At 39.5% G+C, this 26,685-nt stretch overlaps 1 protein-coding gene across 4 annotated transcripts in view; it reads left to right on the forward strand.

The window, feature by feature from the left end:
- LOC131027350 (calcineurin B-like protein 3) overlaps positions 1-26,685 on the forward strand; it is a 252,230-nt gene that overhangs the window by 19,414 nt on the left and 206,131 nt on the right. For 2 of the 4 annotated variants that reach the window (XM_059218110.1, XM_057957384.2), the window contains exons 1-2: positions 6,749-6,902; positions 16,414-16,496. In XM_059218110.1, the coding sequence (XP_059074093.1) occupies positions 6,779-6,902; positions 16,414-16,496 (207 nt within the window). In that variant the 5' untranslated portion in view covers positions 6,749-6,778. Of the gene's footprint in view, positions 1-6,748; positions 6,903-16,413; positions 16,497-26,685 lie in introns of those variants that run through there. The other 2 variants (XM_057957385.2, XM_057957386.2) reach the window with 2 other exon arrangements.

A 26,685-nucleotide genomic window follows, 5' to 3' on the forward strand; every position in this document is an offset into this window, starting at 1 on the left:
AAGCTTTATTTAGCGTTTAGCTTTTTAGTAGTTCACTTTAAACTACTTGTTCTTAATTTAGAACGTCGTCCTTGTAATCTCTTTATATACGCTTGTATATTGTTGAATAGATTATCCGATTATTGAATCATTCATTCAATTTATTTTTCAGGTGCTACCTTAGCTTTTACACGTCTTGTAAACTTTTTTCTTTCTTCATCTTTGTTTCAAATCCACTTCTATATCATCATAAAGAAGTCTCTACATCTTTAACTTTGATTAATTCTTTTGAAACTTCAAGATGTTTTCCTTAGGCTTCATTATGCTCTTCCATCTTCATCTTTGAAATCCTTCGCCATCTTCCTCTTGGATATCTTTGACCTTGATCTTCTTGTCGTAGTTGTATCCTCCATTTTGTAATGTTCTTCCTTGTCATCTTCTTGATGTGTCTTTGATCTTGTCTTCCTTCATGGTGTTGTCCTTCATCATAGAGCAATCCGCTTCCTTGCATTACTTGGACCTTGACCTCTTCTTAAGCATTTGTTGTGTCCAATTCTAACGGTTGGTAAAGTTTACAAGATTGATCATTTTTATCGTATCTCCAACCATAATCATATTGGTATCACCTTCTGATCTTAAATTTACATTTATCATTAGGGACTTTATAGACTTCTTGTCCTCCTTCCAAATTGATCAGCTAGTTTCTTGTCTAACTTGTCTTCATCCATTTTATATTCCATACACTTTGGAGGATGAGTTCAATGAACAAATCATTCAGTCATCTCATTCTTTTCCTTGATTGTATTCAATTTCCATGAAGTTACAATTAGGCCGGAAGGCTGCATAATCCTCCATTTGTCAATGGAAGAGACCTTTGAGAGAGCTGGTTTCATCCTCCAAACAAGATTTTAACTCCAAACCCCTTCATTGTTTGGTTCTAGATTCCTTGGCCTTTGTCTTCCTAGCATTATTCATCAAAATCTGAATCTGATGATTTGATAGATGAGGCTAGCTATTCTCTTATTGAATGGTTTTCAAACCTATTATGTATTTTTGGCCTTAATTTTCAATTAGATAATAGATTCTTCTTCCAGTTATGGTTGCATTGGTTGCTATCAGCTAGCCTTGTCCTAATAATGCAGCATAGGCCTTTTTTTTAGAGAAATAACTATGAAATTAAAATGGAATGGTTTAGTTTTGATGATTGCCTTTTGTTCCATGAGAATTTCAAGCACCTTTATGCTATAATGATTTTCTCCCACCAATTAGAAGGTTGGGTGGCCATATCATAGGGTCTCCGAGATTCCTCCAAGTTCACACTTGATCCACCATCAACAATAGTATTGGTGAGTATAATTCATAATATATCCATGTATATCACAATAGCTTGGCTTGCTAGGTTCATTGTCAACAATATGGGGTCAATCACCTGACCCCCTAATAAAGGAGGTCCTATAATTGGCTTCTTTTGTTTTCTATGGTTTCTCTCACTTGATAGTATATCAAACAATGTGAGGTTTGTATGTTCCATGTTGCAGTTAGAAATTTGAGCATTTGTAGTTATGGATTCCTTTAGTTTCATAATGCTATGCGATTTTACAGGTATTGTGGATTGCTACACTTGCCTTGTAATAGCCTTGTTCAAACTGCTTGTATTTGTTGCCTCTACATGGGATTGCGTTCTTTAGTCATTTGCTTCCAAATTTTTCCTCTTGCTTTAGCCAACCTTTTGCTTCTTTGTTGATTGGTCTGGGTAGTTTGCATTTCTTTTTTGAGCTCTAGTTATTGCCATTACTTTGTCCTTGTTGACTATGTCAGTCATATTGATGTTGGCTTGCTTCAAATAGTGATCATGTCCACGATCATCATATCCACACCATTGGCAAAGAAGTTTGGAAGTGTCTTGATTGCAGGGCAAACTTTTGCAAAATGTCCCCACTTGTAGCACTTGACACTATATAATTAGTTGTCCTTGGCCATCATATTCTATTCGTCTTCTAGTTCCATTTTCGTTCTGACATTTGTATTTTGTTGTCTCTTTGGTTTTGGTGTCTTCTAGGTGATGTGCTTGTAGATGTGTATGGGGATATGTTTGGTAATGATGGCTCTCCTTGAGCAACAAGTACTCGTGGGCTCTTATTTTTTAGATTGTATGGCCAATCCCTAATTGAATAATCTACGACTTGGCATATTTCACAAAACATCTTTTGGGACAAGTAGTTTTAGTGTGATTTTGTATTTTAAAGTCAATACACTAAAGTTCTTTATCTTCTCCTTTTTTGTCTTTAAACTCTTTCTTCATGCTCAACATGTCTCTATGGAGAGCTTGCACCAATCTTGATTTGTTATCACATGAATTAGAATCACTTTCACTTTTCTCGAACAAGAGGATGTCTTGTTTTCTCTCTTTATGTTTGTGCCCAGTTGTATGCATCCATGTATGATTAGGGAGGAACTATTGTCATCTTCTTTTATAGTGAGGGTATTAACCCTTTGATGAATTATCTCTTTTTTAGCCCAGCCATTGGTTCCTTTTCCAATTTGCTTGGTAATTCCTAGCTCCTATAATAGGCCTGTGCATTTTCATGCTTACTGTATCAAGTATTATAAATTCTAGTGACAATCGCATTATTATCTTTCAATAATTGAACTCTTGTTCAAATATTTTCTTTAATCTCTCCCACATTGCTTTCTCAGTATCAAGAATACCCATGTACCAATCTAACACCACTCCCTGCAATGTGGTTAGAAAACATCTCAATCAATATCCCTAGTTTGTTTGTCCTTTTGTAGTCAATATGGTAATACATGTTTTGTAGTGCCTTATAGGGTTGTTGGATCCATTATCGTTAAACTTTTGGAACTTCTGCCTCTTGATATTTGAACTTGTTGGAGGGTCACCATCACTTTATTTGACTGCAATGTTTGAAACCTTGTTAGGAAGTTCTAGTTGGGACAATTCTTTGCTCCTTGGGCACTTCCAAACATGTCCAAATCCTCAACCATTTCAAAGACTTTGATAATCTAGGCACTACTAGTATCACTTCAAGTTATCTTCTTGCTGCTCCAGCCCTCAATTTTGGAGTCTTAGGCTTCCTTAATCAGCAAATCCTTGATGCCTCAGAGATTGCTTTCACACACTCCCACTCTTTGCCAAAAAGTTCTTGGACTCTGTTTTACCGCAAAAACTTCTCGTCTAGAAAGGGCCCAATTGACTCTAGATATTCAATTATTACTTCCTCCAATTGAACTTGAATAGCAAGATTTGTTGAACCTTAATCGGGAAGATGGCGTTACTTTGTAACCTTGACCCACTCTTTCTTGGTATGCACTTGGTCATTCGTAATCAGTTGAATGCTCTTGTGTTTTCATTCTTGACTGGGGCTTCCATATCGATTTTAGCTTTGATGGTGTAATTGTACCAATGGATTTTCATAACAGTCTTCTTTGTTCTACCTATCTCAAAGATAGTTTGATCTTTTGGTTATTTCCTTGATCACGTTTCTGTCCCTTTCCACCTTTGTTACAGCCTAAGGGCATTAATGTCATTGGTATAATGTAGTTGTCAATAGGCTTTGACTGACATTGGTTCTATATGAATTTGCAGTGTTTACTCTTATCTAGTGAAATTATCATTTTCGTACAATATTAGAAAGTAACAAAACACGCTAGATATATTAACAAAATATAAGACAAGAGAAGATGTCTTTAATAGAATTTGTGTATATACAATGAATCAAGGAGGATCATGTACCTAGGATAATCCCTGAAGATCAGCAAGCCAATCAAACTTCCTCTTCAGAATACACCATACACTTTGCTCTAGCCCAACATAATTACACCTTCACTGGGCTGATGCATGCCATTGAACTTTAATAGAAGCATCATAATCTTAATTAGGAAAACCAATAGGCTACTAGTGCAGAATCTGGAATGTCCCCTATTGGGACTTTACTCAATTTACCCTAGAATTCCCAAATAGGGTTTGGATTATGCTTGGGAATGAAAATTATCAACTTAGTATCTTGATTTAGAGCCTGCAACCAGGTTAGTTATCACAAGATAAATAAATATATAGTTCAACAATGTTAAAAATAGGATTCTAATCAATTTAATAATATTAGTTTACATGCGGAATTCTCTTAAGCTTTCCCCCAACAACCAATCCATATTATGAAGCACCCTGGGAGGTCCTATAAGGCATCTCGAGGTTGTCCACCAAGCCCAGGAGCATGGAATGACACCCACCATTCAGCCTCCCATCCCCCCTGGGGTTACCCAACTTGAATGGACCCTTAAGCTTCTTGCTCTCCTCATATACCCTACCTCCCCTCCATAATGGAACGGTTGTTTGGGTGAAAGTTTAAAGGAATCCTTATATCTATTTTAATATGCATACACTTCATTGTAGCCAGATTAACAATGTAGATATGTATAAGTTTATAACAGTAGCCAGATGTATTATTTGTACAGTATTCCTAATTCGTATCATTTGATTGACCAATTAATAGCTCAGTCAATTCATAATGTCAAACAGTATGCAGCGTAACACAATTCTTTATCCGTATAGAGATTGTCGTTTTAATTTAAATAAGTGAGCCTGCCAGTACTTGCTGATTTGAATGTCTATTTCTTATCTTCGATGATGATCACTTGATGATTGATGTATTGTTGTTGAATGATTGGTACTTGTATGAATGATTGATTGATTGAATGCTTTCCTTTGATTGTATGACTTGGAGTATTGGTGAGTGATGATTAAGTAATGGTTGATTAGGTTATTGAAGAGTGATGATGTAATGAATGCTGGTTTTATATATTGGTGATGTGATTGAATGAATGCTGATTTGATAGTATGATATTCTGGCTGCTTGTTTGCTTGATTTGATATTGATGATCGCTTTTGTGGATCCATGAGAGATGAATGATGATTGAGTGAGGCATGCTTGGAATGATCTCTCCTTTATACTTTATTGGTGAAAGGGTCACCACCTTTCATAGGGATTAAGGCACCGCCTTTCATAAGAATTGAGTCACCACCTTTCATAGCTGTCTTTGAGAATAATATATTATTCTCCAAACCGATCTCCCTTGGATCCCTTCCTCAAATGAACCTTCTTCCCTTTATATCTCCTAATGTGAGGGGGAGGTTACACTCTTCATCATGTATGCCCTTTGGCAAGAGATAACCTTTCACAATTAGCACCCTTTCGAAAGAGTGCAACCCTTCATAATTTCTGCCATTTGAAAGAGCCACTTCCTTATTTACTTTCCATTCCTTTTCTCCTTCCATTAATCTTTCCTTGATTTACATCCTCGCTTCCTTCTTCCTTTCTCCATATCTCCCCCTCTCAAATGAGGTTCTCTTCTCCCTTTTATATCTCATGTTTGAGGGAGTCACAACTTTTCATTCCATGTCTTTTGACCATTCATTAACTTAATTAATATTTAGTTATATTTTAATTTAAAATTTATTTTTATTCTTTTGTATTTTAATTTTATTACTATTATTTATTATCAAATTCTATTTCAAAGTGGGGACATTACAAAATCTGCAAATGATAAAAGACGATCAGTAGGATTTTTGTCAGTTGTTTGAAGAAACAATAGAAGTTGTACAAATCCTTAGACAATGCTAGAAAATGTTTAGAATATGGTTGATGTGTTTGAACAAATCCTGAATCCTTATTTTGTGAAGAGAAAATAGTTTTCAGAACCAGCAAGAAGAGCATTTAACGTGTCCTAGCAAACTTCTAATTTTCAATTTCACTAAATTAACTTGCTGCTTCCTCGAGCACTGGAACATGCTCTGGACAGCCAAGGAATTGTGCAATCTGGCTGGGTTTAGAACTCAGAGGTTTTTTTTTCCACTGGCGAGACAACCCAAAAGAGACATTGCACCAATCCATGAAACAATGGTACAACAGTTAAGAATTTGAGAATATCTGTTTTGCTTCTTTTTTTTCTCTGTTAAGCTTACACAACTGTAGTCTCTCTCTTGATAAAGCATATCCAGTTCTGGAAATCTCAATTATGTAGTTTGTTTTGAATAGGTTTTTTTAACTGGATTAACAGATATGCCCCACTCTAATCTGCCCCCACAAGCATGTGCGTGGAAAGAAAGTTTTTAACTCCTATTAAAATCAATTTATCCTGTTTTTCATTTTTACAAAAACAATTGTTGGTTAGAAGTTTTTGACAGTTTTCAAGTAATCATGTATGTCATTTCCAGAAACTTGAAAACATTAATCTTGTCTGTGCTCCACTGAGTCCTCTTTTAGAGGAACGGGTGAAATATAGATACACAAAAAGGGTATGCATTGAAGTACCTGCAAAATTCTAGTAATGATTTTTCAATAGGAAAACTAAAACAGGGAGGGAACATCGACTGGAGTGAGCACATGTCTCTGTTGAATGCAGAAATTTACATAGGTTCTCTTGCTTATTTGTCTATGCTTAAGTAGATTGTTTACTATAAACTGGATTTGTAGATTCCAGCTGATACTTAACTTTCTAGATTCTCTTGTTTATTAATGATTAACATAAAATGCTTACCTTTAACTAGATTTTAAGTTTCCCTTTGATGCATATCCTTCCATGGCTTTTGGAAAATTTAATGCTAAAGTTTCCTTGGGAATTTGCTTTTCCATTGGGCACTTTACAACATATTTAGTGTTAGTCAAGATATTCAAAAGTCTGATGTAAGAGAATTTATAATGGTCTAGTAAGATTTTGGATTATAATGTTATATCTATTGAATGCTAATAGGTATGGAGTGTTCTTAGAAGTTGAAAGGACCATGGTGCTGTGCCTAGAGGGAATTGGCAATGTACTTGATTATCTCTTACCTTGTCTTGATATCAAATCTTTTATACGACCTCGACGCCTCAGAAATCCTGAGAAAGTTGCAAGGGAAACAGTTTGTAAGATCTCATTGTACCATTCATATGCTATTTGTCATGCCCTACTAATTGCAGTGATTGAAGATTTTGAGTGTGTTACACTCTTGTAACATAGTAACATGGCACCAAGCATTCTGTCAATATTTTTTATAGTCACCGTCTTGCATGGTAGCCTGTTTAAAGTTTGACTTTGAACTACAGAAACATTCTTGTTGTAACATGTACTTGAAGGGATAGCCTCTATGATCCTAATAGTCTAATTTCTTTTTAGTTTTATTTATTTAGTTTAGTGATTAGTTCAATTTCATGGTTTCTCATCTTACAAATTACTTTCCTGCTTCTATAACATATGAAGACCAGAGATTATTCCATATGGTTTGGTGTGGATGCAGATTTGATATTTGGCAGGGTTGTCATTAACCCTTGATTTTTTTGTTTTGTTGATAGAAATAGACGGAAATGCATGAGTGTTTTGTTTTCAAGTTTCACTCAACAATATGATTGCAAATATGGAAAAATAACATAGCATTGCAAGAGGATAACTTTGCATTACATCAAACCATATAACAACCCAGTTACAAGATCAAAGCGATTTGATTTACAAACTGAAATTAGATTAAGAAATTAATATCCGACCTGTTCATAGGCTAAACAACACATTTTCAGGTCTTCAAATGAACAGCAAACACATTCCAGCTCCTTGGGAAAGTATATATGTGAGTGCCAACCAACTCCAATCTGTTTCTTTTCATTAACCAATCGGTTTACTATGCAAAGGACGCCTCTAAATGCAGATTACAGACCACTGAGAGTGCAGATGTAATTTCAGTTTGAGAACCCAGTTAAGAGGAATGGCATGGCCTCCTTGTACGGCAATTTTGCCACTAAAACTCAGTTTCCAGAAAACACCACAAATGAATGGTCAAAAAAAGTCACCTAGCTGTAGTAAATCCAAAGGATTAATACCCAGAATGATAGCTATCCTTTTTACAGAGGTATGAGGAATTTTGCGTTTCCCAGCTACTCAGAAAATCAACACCAGCACTCAGAATCAGAATTTAGTCATTTATAAACTCACACCACGCTATTCAAAACCACACACCACACCAAAACTAACAAACCCACAACAAAAAACTGTATATATCCTCATTATTTCATCTCCAAAATCATCCTTTCAAGCCAAAATCACTGTAAGAATTCATAACTGTAACTCCAACCAGCTAGGGTGGGTCTTTCACCACTGAAACCAGCTATTCAATAGGGGGTTTTTGTCCTTCAACCAGCAGAAGTGAACTATGGATGAAATTGAGCAGCTTATCGGTAAGTTGTCAAAGCAAGCATATAGAAATGAGAGCTTAACACATGTATATATATAGGCCATCCTTCAAGTTGAACCTTTTCCCTCCAAAACTGAAACTTGAAATCCCTAGAGAATTTCGAACCTTTTATGAGCTCACAAATAAAACACTTCAATTTACTTTTGTCTCCTTATACCAAGACATTTCCTTCACTTAGGCGTCTTTTTACCATCTTTAAAAACAATGTTGTGCTACTAGGCCAAGGGGGAATATTTTAAAAAGCACTTTATAAGGCTTACTGAATGAAATAAGAATACAACTCTTTTGAAAACAATAAAAAGTCATTAAGTCCAATTGAAACCCATTGCATTGAATTGAGACCATGGCCAAGTGGTAAATTTTTGTTGGAAACACTAAAAATCTTTGAAATAGTTCACCTTAGGACATTGAGTCCCCTAACCACATCCAATTAGCCTACAAGAACCCTAGAATAGGCTTATGGAAAACTCATGCTGAGCCAGGTGCAACAAGGGGATATGATAGTCCTCCTTTCCCAAGATTGCTTGTCTTCAAGCAATTGTAACTCAGGATGCTATAAAATTTGATCACTCACCCAGGTAGCATCCTCCATTGGTCAATTCTTCCACTTCACTAAATACTCCTTGACAATCTTCTTCCGTAGAGTACGTTCTCTGAAATCCATCAATGCCTTTGGAATCAGTATCAACTTGCCTTCCTCATCCAAAGGAGGAAACTCTATATAAGTAATCGCATTACGCCCAAGTGCCTTTTTAAGGTGAGATATGTGGAAGACATTGTGCATCTTATTATTCTTAAGTAGCTCAAGCTCATAAGCCACCTCTTCAATTCTCCTAATAACTCTAAAAGGTCCATAGAAGTGAGGCTTAAGCTTCTTTGACCCACTCTTTTTGAGAAGAGACTACTTGTAGGGCTGCAATTTGAGATAAACCATGTCTCCTACCTCAAATGCCTGCTGAATATGCTGCTGATCAGTGTACAACTTATGCTGATTCTGAGCATGCTGTATATTATCCCTCAGTGTTTTCATGATATCCCGGCTCTCCTGAAGAAGATTTCTAGCTCTAGGCATACTACAATCTCCAAATTGAAAATTAGTGAAGTTGGGGGTTTCATAGCCATACAAAGCCTTAAAAGGAGACATCTTGATAGTCATGTGAAAAGTGGAGTTGTAGCAAAACTCCCCCAAATGCAATCACTTAACCCACGCTTTTTGCTGCCTTGAAACATAATTGCGTAGGTAGCCTTCCACCCACTAATTGACAATCTCTGTTTTTCCATCAGTTCGAGGGTGATAACTAGTGCTAGGAGTCAACTCAATACCACGCAACTTGAACAACTCTTGCCAAAACAAGCTCATGAGAGAGGGGATAGGTGGCAAATAAGACCAATGGAGAGAGTCCACCATAATAGCATAAAATAGGTAAGTGTAGCTCCCATGGAAGATTCAAACACCTTGCATCCACTCACACTAATATTCACATTTTTTAATCCTAAGCAGGTTTAATGAATAACCAACTAGGAAATAAAAAACCTACACTAACCCTAGCCGTACCATGAAGAGGCTTTATGTTATGTTTTAGTTTGCTATGCCAAATGATAATGGTGTGATCCATGTTTTAATGGTCTTTGAATTATATTTGTATATCCCAAATAAGATTGTAGCCTTCACAGCCCCTAGCTACTAGGAGCCAACAATTCCTTTTTAATGAAAAATATTGCTAATGTGAGATGTTTCAATTGGGAAAAGGGTATCACAGCCTTGAAAGGCTGATAATATGTAGTATACACCATTGTTTTTTTGGTTTGTTTTCGGTTTTGAGTTTGTTTTAGAGAAGTAGACGGAGATGCAAAAATAGATATTACAGTAATCTTATTTGCAGCAATGAGATAATATAATTAATTCTTCAAATACAATATTTCAGAGATACCGACAACCAACAATAATTTCATAATTATTATAAGAATTGAAAGTACAATATTTCATCAAAGTTTTTGATACCTAGATAGTGAAATCACTTTACAACGCAATAAGAAACATACCCAATTGCTGTTTTACAGGTAACACTGATGAATGTCTGAAAATTAGCATATTGGCAACATAAACATTGAACACCACCTCTGATGCAGAGCTAACAGGGAAACAATGTTTCCTTAGGCCACTACCCACTCTTGGTCACAATCCCTTTGCAAGAAAACCATTAGACTCCTGAACTCCTCAATCAATTATGGAATGACATCAAATCATCTCATTCATGTTTAAGGTTCACTTTTTTTGGTATACAACTTCTCACATCAAATGTATACCCATACAAACACTATGTCCACTTGTAGGCTTGAAACCCACACAAAGGCATAGATAGACTACACAACCTAGAGAGTGGATCAGACACCTTCTTATACCTTCGATTGAACATACAACATCAAAGAAGTTCATTCCCAATGCAACTTTGATGTTTAAGTTTTCTTAGGGTTGATTGCTCCCTTAGGACCTAATCTCCTACGAGCCCTCCTAATGAGGTTTTCCTCCACAATTCTCAGAATTTCCAAAGGACCCTCCAAACCATTTGCACATCTAGATACCCTTTATGGAATTCTACAATATATCCTAATTGCAGGCTCTAACTCCTTAATGTGACCAGTCAAGTGCTATTGGGACACATAGACCTAATTGGCCTAATTGTAATATTCCCCTTAAATCTTCTTTTTGTTTTTAGCCATAAGAGTTACAAGCAAACACCATAACCCATTAAGGTTAGAGAAATAATCCAAACTACTGAAAGGGAACCCTTCCACCTTTTGTTCACCGAGAGCCCAATTTGGGAGGGTGAGAGCATACGGTGTTCCGGGGATCGTTAGCACCATAAATCAAACTGAAATAACAATGCATGGGCGGCAAGCCAGCCCCTTCTGCTTATCCAACAGGATAGAAACTGAACTCTTGGCGGTAAACCAGCCAAGGGAAATAACAAGAAACTAAAACTCAATCACTCTACTGTGTATTTCAGCGGGAGGACATTACATTAAGCTCTCACTCTACTGCATATTTCAGCAGGAGGACAATTGCATAAAACTTATCACTCGACCACTTATTCAGTGGGAGGACTGAGTACATAAACTGAATTACAAAGCAAGAAGGCGGCTAAGCCAGCCTCTTCCACTTATGCAGTGGGAATTACAAATAAGAATAGCAAAAATGATTGATCAGTACTACTAAAACAATCTCACAAAATAGAGATATGAGATAAGATAAGAAGCTTAATGCTGATCTCAAACAATCCACTATCAAAATCACACCACACTTGAACACTACTGCTGTTCTAATTCTGCAAGCTAGAAAACACACTATCTAGCAAGCTAGAAAACACACTATCCAGCCAATCGGAATCACACCAAATAAAATGCAAATGACTAATATAACATAGGCAACCAATTCAATACCTCAAACTCGCAACTTGGAAGCCCCAAATGTGTTGCACACATCCCAAGGTAAGTCTTAAAATGGTGCTACAGCAGCAAACTTCGATTTGCAACCAAAAATTGTGATGACCACCAAAAGCCACGCCAAGATAGGAGAATGATTGTCTTCCCAATACGCTTCCAAAGAGCCAATACCTAGAACGATGCAATCACTTAGTCAGGAGGTATGAGCAAAATATGGTTTCAGCAACTCCGCGACCAGCAAAAAGGAAACACTCCAAAATCCACACAAAACTCTCCACAATTTGTAGAACACTCACGGACATCATTGGAATTACAAGAACACAGCTAGGTACTATCTTCCAAGTACGAAACTGAGACTTAGCTAGGAAGCCACACTTCGAAGCTCAGATTTTCAATCGCCAAACCGGCAGCATAACAATGCAATTTCATAAGATACCAAAATGAGAGCCCAAGGCTCTTATTTATAACTTCTTGCTCCACCAAATTCTAATGCAAATGCACACAAATACGCCCAAATTACATGTCCTCCAAGGTGCCCAATACATTTGAATTTAATTAAACATGTCTCCTCAAAATGGCGTCCACTTATTCCCAACTCCTTAGGCAAAGTTCGAACTTTTGCTAGGTGAACAACTTGCAATATTAAAACAATATAAACATGACATGTTTAATCACTCTCAACGCCACCTGACTAAGGGAAATAATAATATTAGTAGCATTTATTTATCCTTTTCCCTAAGTCGCCCAAAACACAATTAATCAGTAATAAAATAATTAAATATTAAACCTTATGACAAGGAAATAATATTTAATTCAATAACTTATAACTCCGGTACTGATTTTGAGGCTTGTGTAGTGGCATTGGCGGTGATTGGATGATGACTGTTTATTGTTTTTATAGGATGGATCATATCCTTTTGGGGTCCAGTGCATATGTAATATTGATTATTATCAATATAGGGCGCTATCCCCATAATAGATAAAAACAAGCTCCGCTGATTAACATCAAAATCAAGGATGAAGCTGTGTGATAAAGACCACAGAACTGCGCTGAATCAGGACCCTGTCCGAGACTGCTAAAAATAGAAATGCTCAATACTGCCACTTACTAAAAATAGTAAGTCATGAAATACTTCTCCGAAAATCATGATCTTCGCACCCAAAGGAAGAGCTTGGAAAGCCCAGTAAGACAACATCATCCAAACAGCCAAACCCTAACTTACTAAAAAAGTAAGTTCTGACTTCACCAAAGAATCCAATGCATGTTATGCTACCTTGGAGTTCATGAAAAACCCATAAGGAAACCATAGAGAGAACTGAAGAATTCCCTCCTGATAAACCCTAAAAAGCTCGAGCTGAACTCCACACAAGCTGGAAACCCTATTTCTGCTTTCCAAATAGCCTACGGGTCTCCGGAATAGGCCAATGGACCACTAAACTAATCACTACGGAGAAGGGGACATTACACTAATTGTGTACATTTACAGAGTAACCACCTTTCAAACGATTGATCCCTTCGATCCAACACATCCAACACTTCTGTCCTATCATGGAAACACCAAATCCACCTTTGGTTCACACCAATCCACCCTATGTAGTCCGCTGCACACACTATTACCCTTTCTTATAAGCCAGTCACATGGAGATGCCTGGCTAGGGCTCGCTTGTTCTCACAGTTCCACCCTCCTTCCTGCATGAAACCTTTTTAGATCTACTATACATCCTTTCTACGTGCCTTCCGCCAATGGCCGTGGAAATCCAATGGTGAAAAGTCAAGTAAAGGACATTTTATTTGCCAAACCTTGGAAATTCAAGTGTTTCTGACTCAGTCACACAAAATTTAGTATAACTTGCCCAAAATTTGATGTATTCACGCCAAACCAAAAGCAATTCAATGCATTATACTTCCATCATGGTTTCAGATAGAAATGGATCCACACAACTCCGTACAAGATTGGATAACAATGGAATTTGCAGGAAAACAGTGAAACTTTTTTTATTTAATCTTCAGATCATCAACAACCTTTTGAATCCGACCCCCAAAGGCCTTAAAAAGACATTTGCCAACTTCCCCAACCGAAACTCAAATGTTCATGACCGTTGGAGAAAGTTGGTTGCTCACTTTCTCAAGTTTATCAAATGTTCTCAAATGTTGCTAAGCAACATTTTGACATCTTTATTTTGACACTCAGACCTTAGGAACCCTTCACAAATGGTTCCCACTTGACTAAAAACACCCTACAAGACCCAATTCAACCATCCTACTCCCCTAGGGATCCTTTGACCAGATTTGACCATGTTGGTTTATCAATGCGTAACATGTCAATGGCCTTACAAGTGGGGTCCACATTACACAAAATAATGGTCCCGGGGACCTTTATTGTCCTACATGTCCTATTACATGAAATTAACTCATGGCATACCATGAGTTTTCAACTCTCTTCATGTTTGTCTTGAGGTGCTTCTGCACCAACCTCCCAAGATGAGCTTTGAATATAGTAATATGAATATCTTTGGAATACTTGAGCCTATGCGGAAACAATCCCTCAACAAATCCTCCAAAACCCTATATATCACCTCTCTAGACTCAATAGCCCCTCTTCAAACTAGTATGACCAGAAATGAAGAAGCTACAATTGTGAATTGACAAATGGGAACCCAAAAACAATGAAATATTTAGCCAAATTCCCTTTTTATCTTGCATTCAAATCTGCTCATGAAATCTCTTAATATCTCTAACAAAATAATCTTAGAATAAAGGCCAGCTGTGATTCTTGAGTGAAATCACCAACAAATCCTCTATGTGAGATCTTTCACTAATGAAGAGAATGGCCTTTGCAAGGGTTTTCGTCCTCACAAAGCAAAGGATTGAACAAATTCAATCCAACAATTGTATTCTCAAAATATCAATCCAAGCATGCTGCAAAATGAGCTCCAAATGACTTTATAAAGGCCTCCCCAAATCCCATGCCCACTTTATGGTTACAATATTTTAAATAAATTAGACGTCACCTCTTGACTCCTCTTTTTGGGCGCCCACACCTAGAAAAAGTTTATTAAATAAAAACACGTAATCTCCCCTAGACACTCACTTAAGCAAAAGTTCACTTTATTTAAATTAAATAATGCGAATGTTAAATCTTTAATTTAACTTTATCGACATGCCTCACACCTTTTGTATATAGGTTGAGGTTGTCACGACTCAAACAAAGGATTTATTTTGGGTTTATTCCAATGATCAAAATTTTCAGCTCTAGGTTAATAATGATGAGAATCAAAGTATCAATTGTTCCTATTGAGCATTAGTTCTTGAATGCTCTGTGCTATGCTTCAAATCCTTGTTCATACTGTTCAAGGATCTTTAGGCTCTTTCTTCTTTGAGTGTATTCTATATTAAGTCATTATAGTTTCACAGGTGGCAGACTCACAGCTTTGATACCAACAATAATTGAAATCTAGAAACTTTGAAAACAAAAGTTGAAATCAAGATTTTGGAAACCAAAATACTAGAGTTACCTTGGGACACGTCATTGGGTTTTTTTTCAGACGTCCCCTAGGCATCCCTTGTCCCCAAGACGTCCCCATCCCAGGGACGTCTTGGGGACAAGGGATGCCTAGGGGACATCCCTATAAATTATACACATTGACAATGAATTCTATAAGCAATTTGACTTTGAGTGCCAATTTAACACAAATTTGGCATAAGAATTCTGCTAGTTCTTATATGTTAAGGCTGTATAATGTATATGTGCATGCTTTATCCATGTTTTCATATGAATATTTTAAATTTCTTAATTAATTTTCCCTATTTTTATATAGCCGTCCCCAAAATTGGCTTGAAAAATCTGCATCCTAGAAACATGTTCCCCCGTCCTCCCATCCCAGAAACTCGGGGTAACCTTGCAAAATACCTTATGAATAAGTTAACTTCTTTCTTTAAACAACTAGATGATATATCCCTTTGTTTCATAGCCTTAAAGAATATAATTAGTAACCAAATTCTCATAAATTTCAATATGTTTTTTTAATTGATGAATTTCAATTGTAGGGTGTCCTTTGTCTTAGATGCCATTGCTGAGGGATATCTCTTCCATCCATTTCATCCATGATTTGCACTCAGCCTCCTTTGTTGGAGTATGCCGCACCTACAATTGGATGTGGTAGTTAGTTGATTAAACATTCAATTTTTGTACATTTAAGGATGTAACAAGTGTTCTAGGGATTTGAAAACGTGTATTCATTTTAAAAGCTCTGATGATGTACCATTTGAGCTCATCCCATATAACATTCTTTCTAAGAATTAACTAGTAGGCTTTTCATGCATTCTATGTTAGATCCTTCTTTGGGTTTCAAATTATTTGCTCTTTTTAACAGAAAATATTAGAATAGCGACCCAAGCCTGTATGGAATGTAAAACTGAAAATTCTTGCTAGGAAAGAAACTACTAAATGATATGCGTAAGATTTCTATATTCTCTATTGACTGTTTAAAATTTTACAAGATATAATTAGGTACTTAGATCTTGGTTCTTCTTAAGGGATAAGTCTTTTTCTTTAACTTCAGGTTTATCTATGGTTTTGGAGACCAATTTGTAATAACACTCTGATTCATAAAAACATTTAGTATTTTAAAATGTAATATGCTAGGCCATTGAAATAACTGCACAAATTTAGAAATCAGATTTATTTGTAGACATTATGTAAATTCTTAGGGACCATTTGTACTTAAACTTCAAGTTATCATTTTTGCAGTTAGTGTGAGTGAAGTAGAAGCGTTATATGAACTATTTAAGAAGATTAGTAGTTCTGTTGTTGATGACGGTCTGATCAACAAGGTGTGCATCCTACATCTCAGCAATATTTATAATGTTTTCAGTGTGGACTCTTAGAGGCAAATGTTCTGTTGTTTTCATGCTTCTTTATTTTGTATTTCTAGTACAAAATCATTACGTAGCATTGCAAATTTTATTTTCTGATTGATTTTAAAAATGTAATGGTTTTCTGATGTTAGTAGTATCTTACAATACAAGCTCATACTAGAATTACTAAGCTCCCAAAATCTTATTGACGAAACACACACACTTATACTGAGAGGTTGGGGGAAGGAGATAGGGGGTGAATTAATATAAGACCAATTTTTTGCTTATCTAAAACTTTAGCAACTATATTGAAATGATTGAAAGCATCCACACAAATGAGAGACACAAGGTTTTCCAGGGAAACCCTTTCGAGAGAAAACCATAGTGAATAGTTGCTTGGATCTACTGTCCAAATCCAGCCTCAGCAAAATGAAATTTTCTCTGCAATAATTTGTAGGCACCAACCCATAGGAGACATCAATCCCCTGCAATTAGACAGCAATCCAGCTAGAGACTCCAATTTCTTTCAATGAGAGGCACCAAACTTCCGACCTCTTAGAGTAGAGATACAATATAACAATTTGTTTGTGACTCTAACCAGTTGTTTCTGTTCTCTGGATAAATTTTAGCAGCATTATGTTATATTCACCAAAACAAAGGTGCACAAATGAAGGCTCAATCTCCCTTTTAAAGAATGAGAGAGTGAATTAGGGCAAGTTTAGGGTTTTCCCACTTTTTCGCCTTCTAAAAATATTTTGCATTTTAAATATTTCCTTTTCTCCCTTAGGCATCCACTTTCTAAGGCATTATTTTAGCCTTAAGTCAAGGAAATATAATGGCCCCCATTTTAAAAACAATGTTATTCAACTAGGCCATGGGGATAATGGTCCCCCTTTTAAAAACAATGTTATTCTAGTAGGCCATGGGGATAATGGTCCCCCTTTTAAAAACAATGTTATTCTAGTAGGCCATGGGGGATTCTTCCAAAGGCTTAAGGCAACATTAAAAAGATTGAAATGGCCAATAAAACAAATATTTCTTTGAAGCCTTTGAACTCACCAAAGTTAAAGATAGGAACACCTCACTAACTGAAGAAACTGGTAGCCCACTGACTTACTTTAAATAGTAAGTACGGAAAATAACTCCTTGCCACAAATAGAAAACTCTAATGGAAAGCTCAAGAAACTTTTGCACTATCTCAACCAGGACACAAAGTCCCTTAACCAAAATTCATTTAGTCTACAGGAACTCGGAATAGGCTAATGGTACTCCCATGTTGACTAGGCACAAAGAGGGGACATTACACAATATGAGTGTGAAATCTGAAACTTAACTCTTGACCTAGAGACAAGACCTCATGCCAAGCTATTTGAATGTATTTATCTAGTCATAAGCCATCCGATTCTCCACTTCTACTGTTCAGACCAGCATGAAAGGTCTTAGACATCAGAATGCCCCTTCAATGCATGTTATCAGTCAACAATCAATACAAATCTGCCCAACATGGACGTCCACGGTGTTAGCGGCAATATTGTACACGGAAATAAAACTAGTTAATTAAGTGTAATTGTCTTGGTTAGTTGTGGTTAGTTGGCAACCGAGGGGTGGCAGTTGCCGTGCGATGGTTGGCGCTCGCACCCCCTCGGTATCCTTATATACTTCCGAATGTAACTTGTGAAAGACAATGATGATGGGGAATGGAATAACATCTCTTATATTTTATTTGATATCTATGGCATTATTATTCTGCATTACGTGTTTCAGCTGTATGTTTTAAGTTATTCACCCGAGAGGGCAAACATTTGGCGCTGTTGCCTAGACATACTCGGGAATGGAAGAAGCGAATGGCACATGGACACGATGGGCCTACCCGTTGGTGAGATAAACCCAGAGGCTGACGACGCGCAAACAGAGCTCTACAGCGGAGAAGACACTGCGACGAGGGAATTTTCAATCCTGCTCCAGGTAGCCATCGAGACCTACGTCTGACGAGAGGCCACAGAGGCTGCAATCCCACCAAGTGCCGTGTGGACAGCACTGGAGGTTAGCCCGGCGGTAAATCGGTTGATGAACCACCTCCCCCGGTTGCTTGCACAGGCATCGCTAACACAACAAGCTTGCTTGGAGGAGATTGCCCGGAAAGAGCGACGCCAACGAATCCTCCAACAGTATGAAGAAAACAACCATCGGGAAGCGGAGCGTGATGGCACGATGCCAGGAGAAAATTGAACCGTGAATCCCAGAGGGATAAAAGAACATTCTATAATTGAATAAGATGTCATAATATTGACACAAGTTGTATCTGATGAGATGAATTAATAAAGGAGTGTTCTCGTTTTATGTGTTGTTATTTATGGAAATGTAAGGCAATTATTGCCCAACCTGTTAAACAAAGATAGAAATAGGAAAGCATAAACGGACGAGTGGGAGGCCGCGCAGAGGGCCTTGATTCTGGAACAAGAAGTAGAGTGTAGACGGAGGCTGAGGCAACTTGCTGAAGGACGACCTACCGAAGGGTGGCTCGAAGGGAACCAAGGAGGTGTCACGGAGGGTGCAGAAGCCGAGGGAAATTCCTACGCGTCGCCAGAACACTGTAGGGTGAGAAGCCATGAAGAGTTTCTGGAGGAAACAAGGTTACGAAGGAATCTAGTCGAAGAGACTCGGGATCAGTTTAGAAACTTATCCCTTACGCCACGAAGTGAGGATCACCAAAGGGAGCCAGGATTGGGCGTGGGTGAGAACGAAGGGGAGGACAACCGTACGGCTATAGGTGCGACACACGATAAGCAAAACACCGTACCCCCAGTCACCCACGCAGGACACACCACCGGCGTCAGAGGGAGTGGCGCAGGGGCTTAGGCACAGCCACAGCCACCTCAGGGGAGACGACCCCAATCAATGGCGAGTAAATAGAAACTCCCGAAGTTCAATGGCGACGGGAAGGAAGATCGCGTCCGCCATTGCCGCATGTGCGAAACCATATGGTCAGCGAACGGTGTTACCGACCAAGACGAATGGGTAACACAATTTCCAGCAACCTTAAGGGGAGTGGCCATAGACTGGTACTCAGATATGGATAAAGCCAAAGTCGGCACATGGCCCAACCTAAAGGAGGAGTTTGGGATAGAGTTCCGCCTCCTGAGAGACGACAACGAAATAGTCGCCAAAATCTATGGCACAAAGTAGAACAAGAAGGAGACTGTCCGAGCCTATAGTCGGCGGCTGAGGGAACTGTTGGGGAAAATGAAGAGTCAACCAGTGGATGGGTTGAAAAAGAGATGGTTCGTGGAGGGACCCAAACACTCCCTCCGGAAGAAGATGAAAATTGTTCCACCGACATCGTACGAAGACGCATACAATAGAGCGATGGATCTCGAGAGCGAGACCAAGACATCGAAGAAAAAAAAGAAGGATAGCTCGTCCGAGGATGATGACTCTTCACAGGAAAGCAGCAGCAATGGCGAGGTTGGCAAACAGGTGCAAGCGCTCGAGAAAGGCATGGAGCAAATGAGGAGGGAATTCAAAACAATGAGAAGCACTGGTCGGACCGAAGGGGACATATGGTGCATTGAGTGCAAAGAGGAGGGGCATACAAAGGGTACCTGCTCGAAGAAGGTATTCTGCGAGATTCGTCAAGTGATGGGACACTCCACCAAGGAGTGCCCATACAACATGAAAACCCGAAGTACGCAAATGAACTAGGTGCTGTTCACGGAGCAGGCCACAATATCCGCACCAGCAGGTATGGGCCAACAAACTAACACAACGACATCATTTGGAGGATACCGGGATAACAGACGCGGTGGCGGATGAAATAACAACAATAACAATAATAGAAACCGGATCCAGTATGTTGCCAAGGGCCGACCGATGATCCAGTGTAGGGCCCAGTGGGGACACTTTGCCCGCGATTGCACAAAGGAAGCCACCCCTCAGCACCTCTGCCGATGGTGTGGGCCAGGCGACCATGAGGATGCAAATTGCCCGAAGCCTGGTGTAAACCTTCTAAACATAGAACCCACGAAGGCAGAAGTGTTGGCAATCACAAGGGCACAAGCCAAAAAGGTTGCATACCCAGATCCCCACACGGAGACTGAGAGAGTGCGGGAAGCAAGAGACGAGATCAGAAAGGAAATGGTCGCACAAGGACAGAACAACCACCAGACCGCAAGTCCGCCACGGACGAGGGGAGAAGAGAAAATCTTACGGCAAATATTGCAGATGGAGGTACCTGTGAGGATTCAAGACCTCCTTGAGACCATGCCGCAGTTAAAAACGGCTATCTTAAACTCCATACCCTCACAAGTGAAAATGAGGGAGGTCGTGAGCCTCACAGCTGACCCCGTGTTAAGGGAGGTCGTAAGCCCCACGGTCGACCCCATGTTGTTGGTAGTCAACAGCGGACGCCAACCGGCGGTGGTAGAAATGGGCATACTGGGGACTACCTTGATAGACACTATTGTGGATGGAGGACAGGAGTAAATGTGCTCCCAGAAGCGACATGGAAAAAAATCGGAAAGCCTACGTTGTGGCCCCCCACGTTCAGCCTACTAGGGGCAGATCAACATGGGATTAAACCCCTTGGTACCCTCATGGGCCAGCAGGTGATGATTGGCACGCAGCCATTCGTGCTAGATTTTGTAGTAATTCCCCTGAAGCAGAAAGGGTATGACGCCATTCTCGGGCGTGGGTGGCTCATTGTAGCAAAAGCGAACCATAACTGGAAGCGGAATACCCTTTCCTTGGAAAACGTGGGGAGGAAGCACGTGATCGATCTCTGTACGCAGATGGTGAGTGAGAAGTTAGCATCCTCCTCCGACTCGGAATCTGAGGGAGACTAGTTGGGGGAGGGTGGAGATGGACGTCGCATGGAGCCTAGTGACGAAGGGGTGTTAGAACTGGAGGCATGCTCAGGGGATGACGGGGACTCCTTGAATGGCCTCTTCCATTGGCAAATGGTAGATTATGAACTATTTACACCCTCGTGCAATGTATTGAGCATCGAAGAAGAACCATATATATTTCCCCCAGAATATGGAGAGTACAAGGAAGGGGAGGCCTCGGTGAATGAGACGCCTGCACACCAATTCCCGAAGGGGGAGCCCATAAAATATCAGGAAGCCAATTTAAAGGAGACAAATCTTGGGGGGACGAGTGACCCCAAGATCATCCTTGTCGGAGATGACTGGAATCCTGTGTTGAAGGCCGCAGCCTTCAAAATTTTCCTTGAATACAAGGATGTCTTTGCATGGACGTACAAGGACCTGAAGGGCGTGCCCCCAGAGTTGTGTGTACACCGAATAACATTGGTATCGAGAACCCAACTGGTAAGGAAGCTGCCTTACTGTATGAACAAAAATTATGCTGCACGGGTGAACGACGAAATTGGGCGGATGTTGGAAGCGGGCATAATCTTCAAAGTGCAGACAAGCGAATGGGTGTCTCCCATTGTGATTTCCCTCAAGAAAGAGGCCAATCAAATCCAGATCTGTGTAGACTTCCGGTGTCTGAACGCTGTCACTATTAAAGACCCGTTTCCCATACCCTTCATCGACAACATCTTGGAGGAAGTAGTTGGACATGAAATCTATTCCTTCATGGATGGGTTCTCTGGGTACAACCAGATATCCATCGCAGAGGAAGATAAGTTGAAAACAACCTTCGTGGTGGAGGACGGTGTGTATGCATACAACCGAATGCCCTTCGGTCTATGCAATGCATCCGCCACCTTTCAGCACATCATCTTGCACATCTTCGACAAGATGTCGGTGGGGAACTTCAAAGCCTTCCTGGACGATTGGTCTATTTATAGTGGACAGGACATCCACCTAAAAACCCTCGGGGAGTGCCTAGAGAGATGTCGAAGGGCACGGTTGGCTCTCAACTCGAGGAAATGTAGATTCATGGTACCACAGGGAAGATTGCTTGGACACATTGTGTGTAAAGAAGGATTGAAAACGGACCCGGACAAGAAAGCCAAGAGGTCCAAGAGTCAGAAGACCAAGGGAATTCAATATGGACATTAAGGTTCGATGGATCTAAATCCAAACAAGGATCTGGAGCTGGCTTCGAATTAATCAGTCCGTCAGGAGAAACCTACCTTGCCGCCCATAGGCTATAGTTCCCTTGCACCAACAATGTGGCTGAATATGAATCCTTGATTCATGGGTTATTACTAGCTATCAGAAAGAAAGCTAAAATACTACAGGTATATGGAGATTCAGAAATAGTAATAAGACAAATTAGAAGGCAGTATGTGTGCCATGACAAAAGGTTGACTAGATATCGGAATCGAGTTTGGGATCTCATTGAAAGTTTTGAGGCCTTCAATATCAAATCCGTATACAGATATCAGAATCAAGTGGCTAATTCTCTTGTACAAGCCGCTAGCTCTTTGATACCATTAGCAATGGAAGGATTGAAGAAGTTCACAGTAGAGCTGACCTCAGTACCTTCAGTCCCAGATAACATCACCAACTTTCAAGTCTTTGAAGATGACAAGCACATCTTGGATTTCTTGACCAACACGGACGTCTTCTTAGCCCAAATCATTGATGAAGAAGAAATTGAGGGAGTAGAATTGGATGCAGAAGGAGTTTTGAATTTGAAATCAAACACTATTCCAAAAGGAATGGTGGAGTTAGAAAGAATCTTTGATCTTGACAAATTGAGGGAGGTGAAAAGGCATAGCATGGAAGGAAATGCGTGCGACACAATCAATATTGGTGATGATAGACAAGTTAAGAATGTGTTCATTGGGAAGGCCTGCACTTCGCGAGAAAGAAATGGTATCTTGAAAAATGTAAGAGATTTCCCAGATGTCATTGCTTGGAGCTATGAAGATCTCAAGACTTATGATACTGCAATCATCACTCACACAATCCCTTTGAAGCCAGGAAGCAAACCTTTTAGACAAAGACAAAGGCCGGTCAATCCTTTATTGGAACCTTTAATATATCAAGAGGTTAAGAAGTTGCTCTCAGCCAAAATCATCTTTCCAGTAAGACATTCGACGTGGGTCGCCAACCTGGTTCTTGTCAGGAAAAAGAATGGAGAGATCAGATTGTGTGTCGATTTCAGAAATCTCAACCGAGTTTCAGAAAAGGATAATTATCCACTGCCATCGCTGGACGAGGTATTACAGATTGTCAACGGGTCACAGATGATGTCGTTTCTAGATGGATATTCAGGTTATAATCAAGTATTGGTTGAACCTGAAGATCGACTGAAGACTGCTTTCACTACCAAGTGGGGAACATTTGCATACAAAAGGATGCCTTTTGGACTTATCAATGCCGGGGCCACCTTTCAGAGGGCCATGGATATCGCTTTCAGAGACTTGATTGGGAAATGCATTATCATATACATGGACGATATCACAGTTTTCTCCAGGAAAAGGGAAGATCATGTGGATGATTTAAGAAAAGTCTTCCAAAGGTGCAAAAGATATGGTGTTTCTCTCAATCCGAAGAAATGCATATTTGGGGTGACGGAAGGAAAGCTGCCAGGACATGTCATTTCAGAGAAAGGAATCTCTATTGATCCTGATAGAGTGAAGGCTATATCAACCATCAACCTACCAGCTAGTAAGAAGGAACTCAAGTCATTCTTCGGCAAGATCAATTTTGTTAGAAAATTCATCACAGGGTTCGCCGAGATAGTCAGGCCTTTGAATGAGATGTTGAAGGACGCAAAAATAGAATGGTCGACGGAGGCCGAGAGAGCATTCGAGGAGATAAAGTCAGCAATCGCAGAAGCACCAGTACTGATCAGTCCTGATTACATGAAGCCCTTATACCTGTATTCATTTGCCTCTAAATACACTTGTGCAGCTATTCTCACCCAGAGGAGTGAAGAGAGGAACGAGAACCCGATTGCATTCATGAGTACCCCGTTGAAAGATGCGAAACTCAGATATCCTAATATTGAAAAACAGGCATATGCATTAGTCAAAGCCATTAAAAAATTTAGACATTACCTCTTAAGGGCCAAAATCTATGCAATTGTACTAGATGCAGCTGTAAAAACCCTCATGCAAAATGATCTAGGGGAGAGAAGAGGCAAGTGGGTCGCCATTATTCAAGAATTTGATATTGAAATCCAGCCTATGAAACTTGTTCGAGGGCAGGCTTTAGCTCAGACACTGGCAGTCGACGGGCCCGGGTTGATCCAGCAAGTTTATGAATTGGATGATGTCGCCCCAGATGAATGGTACAAGGAAATTGTGACTTACCTGCTCAACCACAAATGCCTTGCTCATATGACACCCACTCAGAAAAGAGCATTGAGGATAAAGTGTCAGCATTATATGCTTCAAGGATCCATCCTATATCGTAGGAATCACGAGGGAATATATCTAAGGTGTGTTGGCAAAGAAGAAGCCAAACAAATAATTGAACATTTTCACTCCAAGTTTGGGACAGGACATGGTGCTAACCTGGCTACAACTCATCAAATCCTGAGAGCAGGATATTACTGGCCCACACTATTCAAAGATACATTTGATCATGTCAAGACTTGTCACACTTGCCAAGTCGCTGCTTTCAGAGAGAAGAATCCTGCCATGCCCCTCAATCCAGTGATCGAAGCAAGACCATTTGCAAAATGGGGAATGGATTTTATTGGTGTCATCAACCCCGCATCCTCGGCGCAACACAGGTATATCATCATTGCTATTGATTATTGTACCGGATGGTCAGAGGCTCAAGCTCTCAAGGTATGCACTACTGAGGCCGTAATTAAATTCCTTGAGGAAAACATTATTACGAGATTTGGGTGCCCTTATGCATTGGTTTGTGATAATGGTTCAGCCTTCACATCATTGAGATTTTCAAATTGGGCTTTTGAGTACGGTATAACACTTAAATTTTCGTCTAATTATTACCCTCAGGGTAATGGGTCAGCTGAGTCAACAAACAAAAACCTACTCAGTGTGATCAAGAAATTGTTGGAGAGAAGTCCAAGAGAATGTCATACCTAACTGAGATTTGCCCTTTGGGTAGATCGGATCAGGACCAAGAACGCATTAGGGATTTCGCCTTACTTCCTAGTTTACGGTTAAGATCCGGTATTCCCTATGCAACTTAGGATCCCGACCTTGAGATTTATCCAAGAATACATGGAAGACACCGACGTTGTCCAAGCCCGATTAACGCAACTATTGAATCTTGAGGAAAAGAGAGATCAAGCACTGGAAAATTTTGCAAAGCATCAGGGAGTTGTTAAAAGATGGTTCGATCGACAAGCTAGAACCAAGGCGTTCCGGATCTCAGATCTTGTCTTATACTGGGATAAAGCACACGAAAAAAAGGGGGAGCATGATAAATTTGATAGACTATGGAAGGGCCCTTATCAAATCTCTGAGATTCTAGGTGAAAATGCATTCAAACTGAAGACCTTAACTGGAGAAGACGTCCCATTGCCTGTCAATGGGAGGTATCTCAAGCATTACTTCCAATCCTAGAGTTCAGGAGGTCTGCCTTTGTACATAGTTAGTCTAGTCTCCTTCGTTTTGGTTTTGTTTGTTTTGGGTTCGTCCTTCGTTTTTTTTTTTTGGGTCTTAGTTTAGGTGGTTTTGGTGTCTTCGGTTAGGTCGGTTGGTTTGTTTTGAGGGGTATCCATTTGAAAATGGGCGATTTTGTGATGAAGCACTCTGACCTCCCGCTAGATTGTTTGTCTCATTTGGACAATTATGAAGTCTTTTAGAAACACAAAGAAGTTTTTCTTGATAAAATTTTGAGTTAGACTGTATTTGCAGTGAAGTAAGATTGGCTTATTGGACTCAGATATTATTGTCCTTCAGTTATTATATCTTTTCACACTTATAATCTCCGAGTCGTTATGGTTTTCAGGCTAAGCTGTGATCGGTGAAAAATCTAAAATCTGGCTTCAGCGCCACCGCAATCCTCAAACCCTAGTAAGCTTCACTGCTTACGAGCTAAAAGAATTGACAGAATGAAAAGGCAATTAAAAAAAAAAAAAGTGAGAAAATGAAAGGAAAAATCAAGAAAGAAAAAATGAGCTGAAAATGAAATATCAAAATTGGCTAACGGGAATATACGGATAACTCCATCGGGGCTATGGATGCCTGGCTGGCAATGGAGCAATGTTCGTGAGCTTGCGGCGATAACCTCGTCGGGACTATGGACGTCTAACTGACAGCAAG

Source organism: Cryptomeria japonica, chromosome 3, assembly GCF_030272615.1.
Source record: "Cryptomeria japonica chromosome 3, Sugi_1.0, whole genome shotgun sequence".
NCBI lineage: Eukaryota > Viridiplantae > Streptophyta > Pinopsida > Cupressales > Cupressaceae > Cryptomeria > Cryptomeria japonica.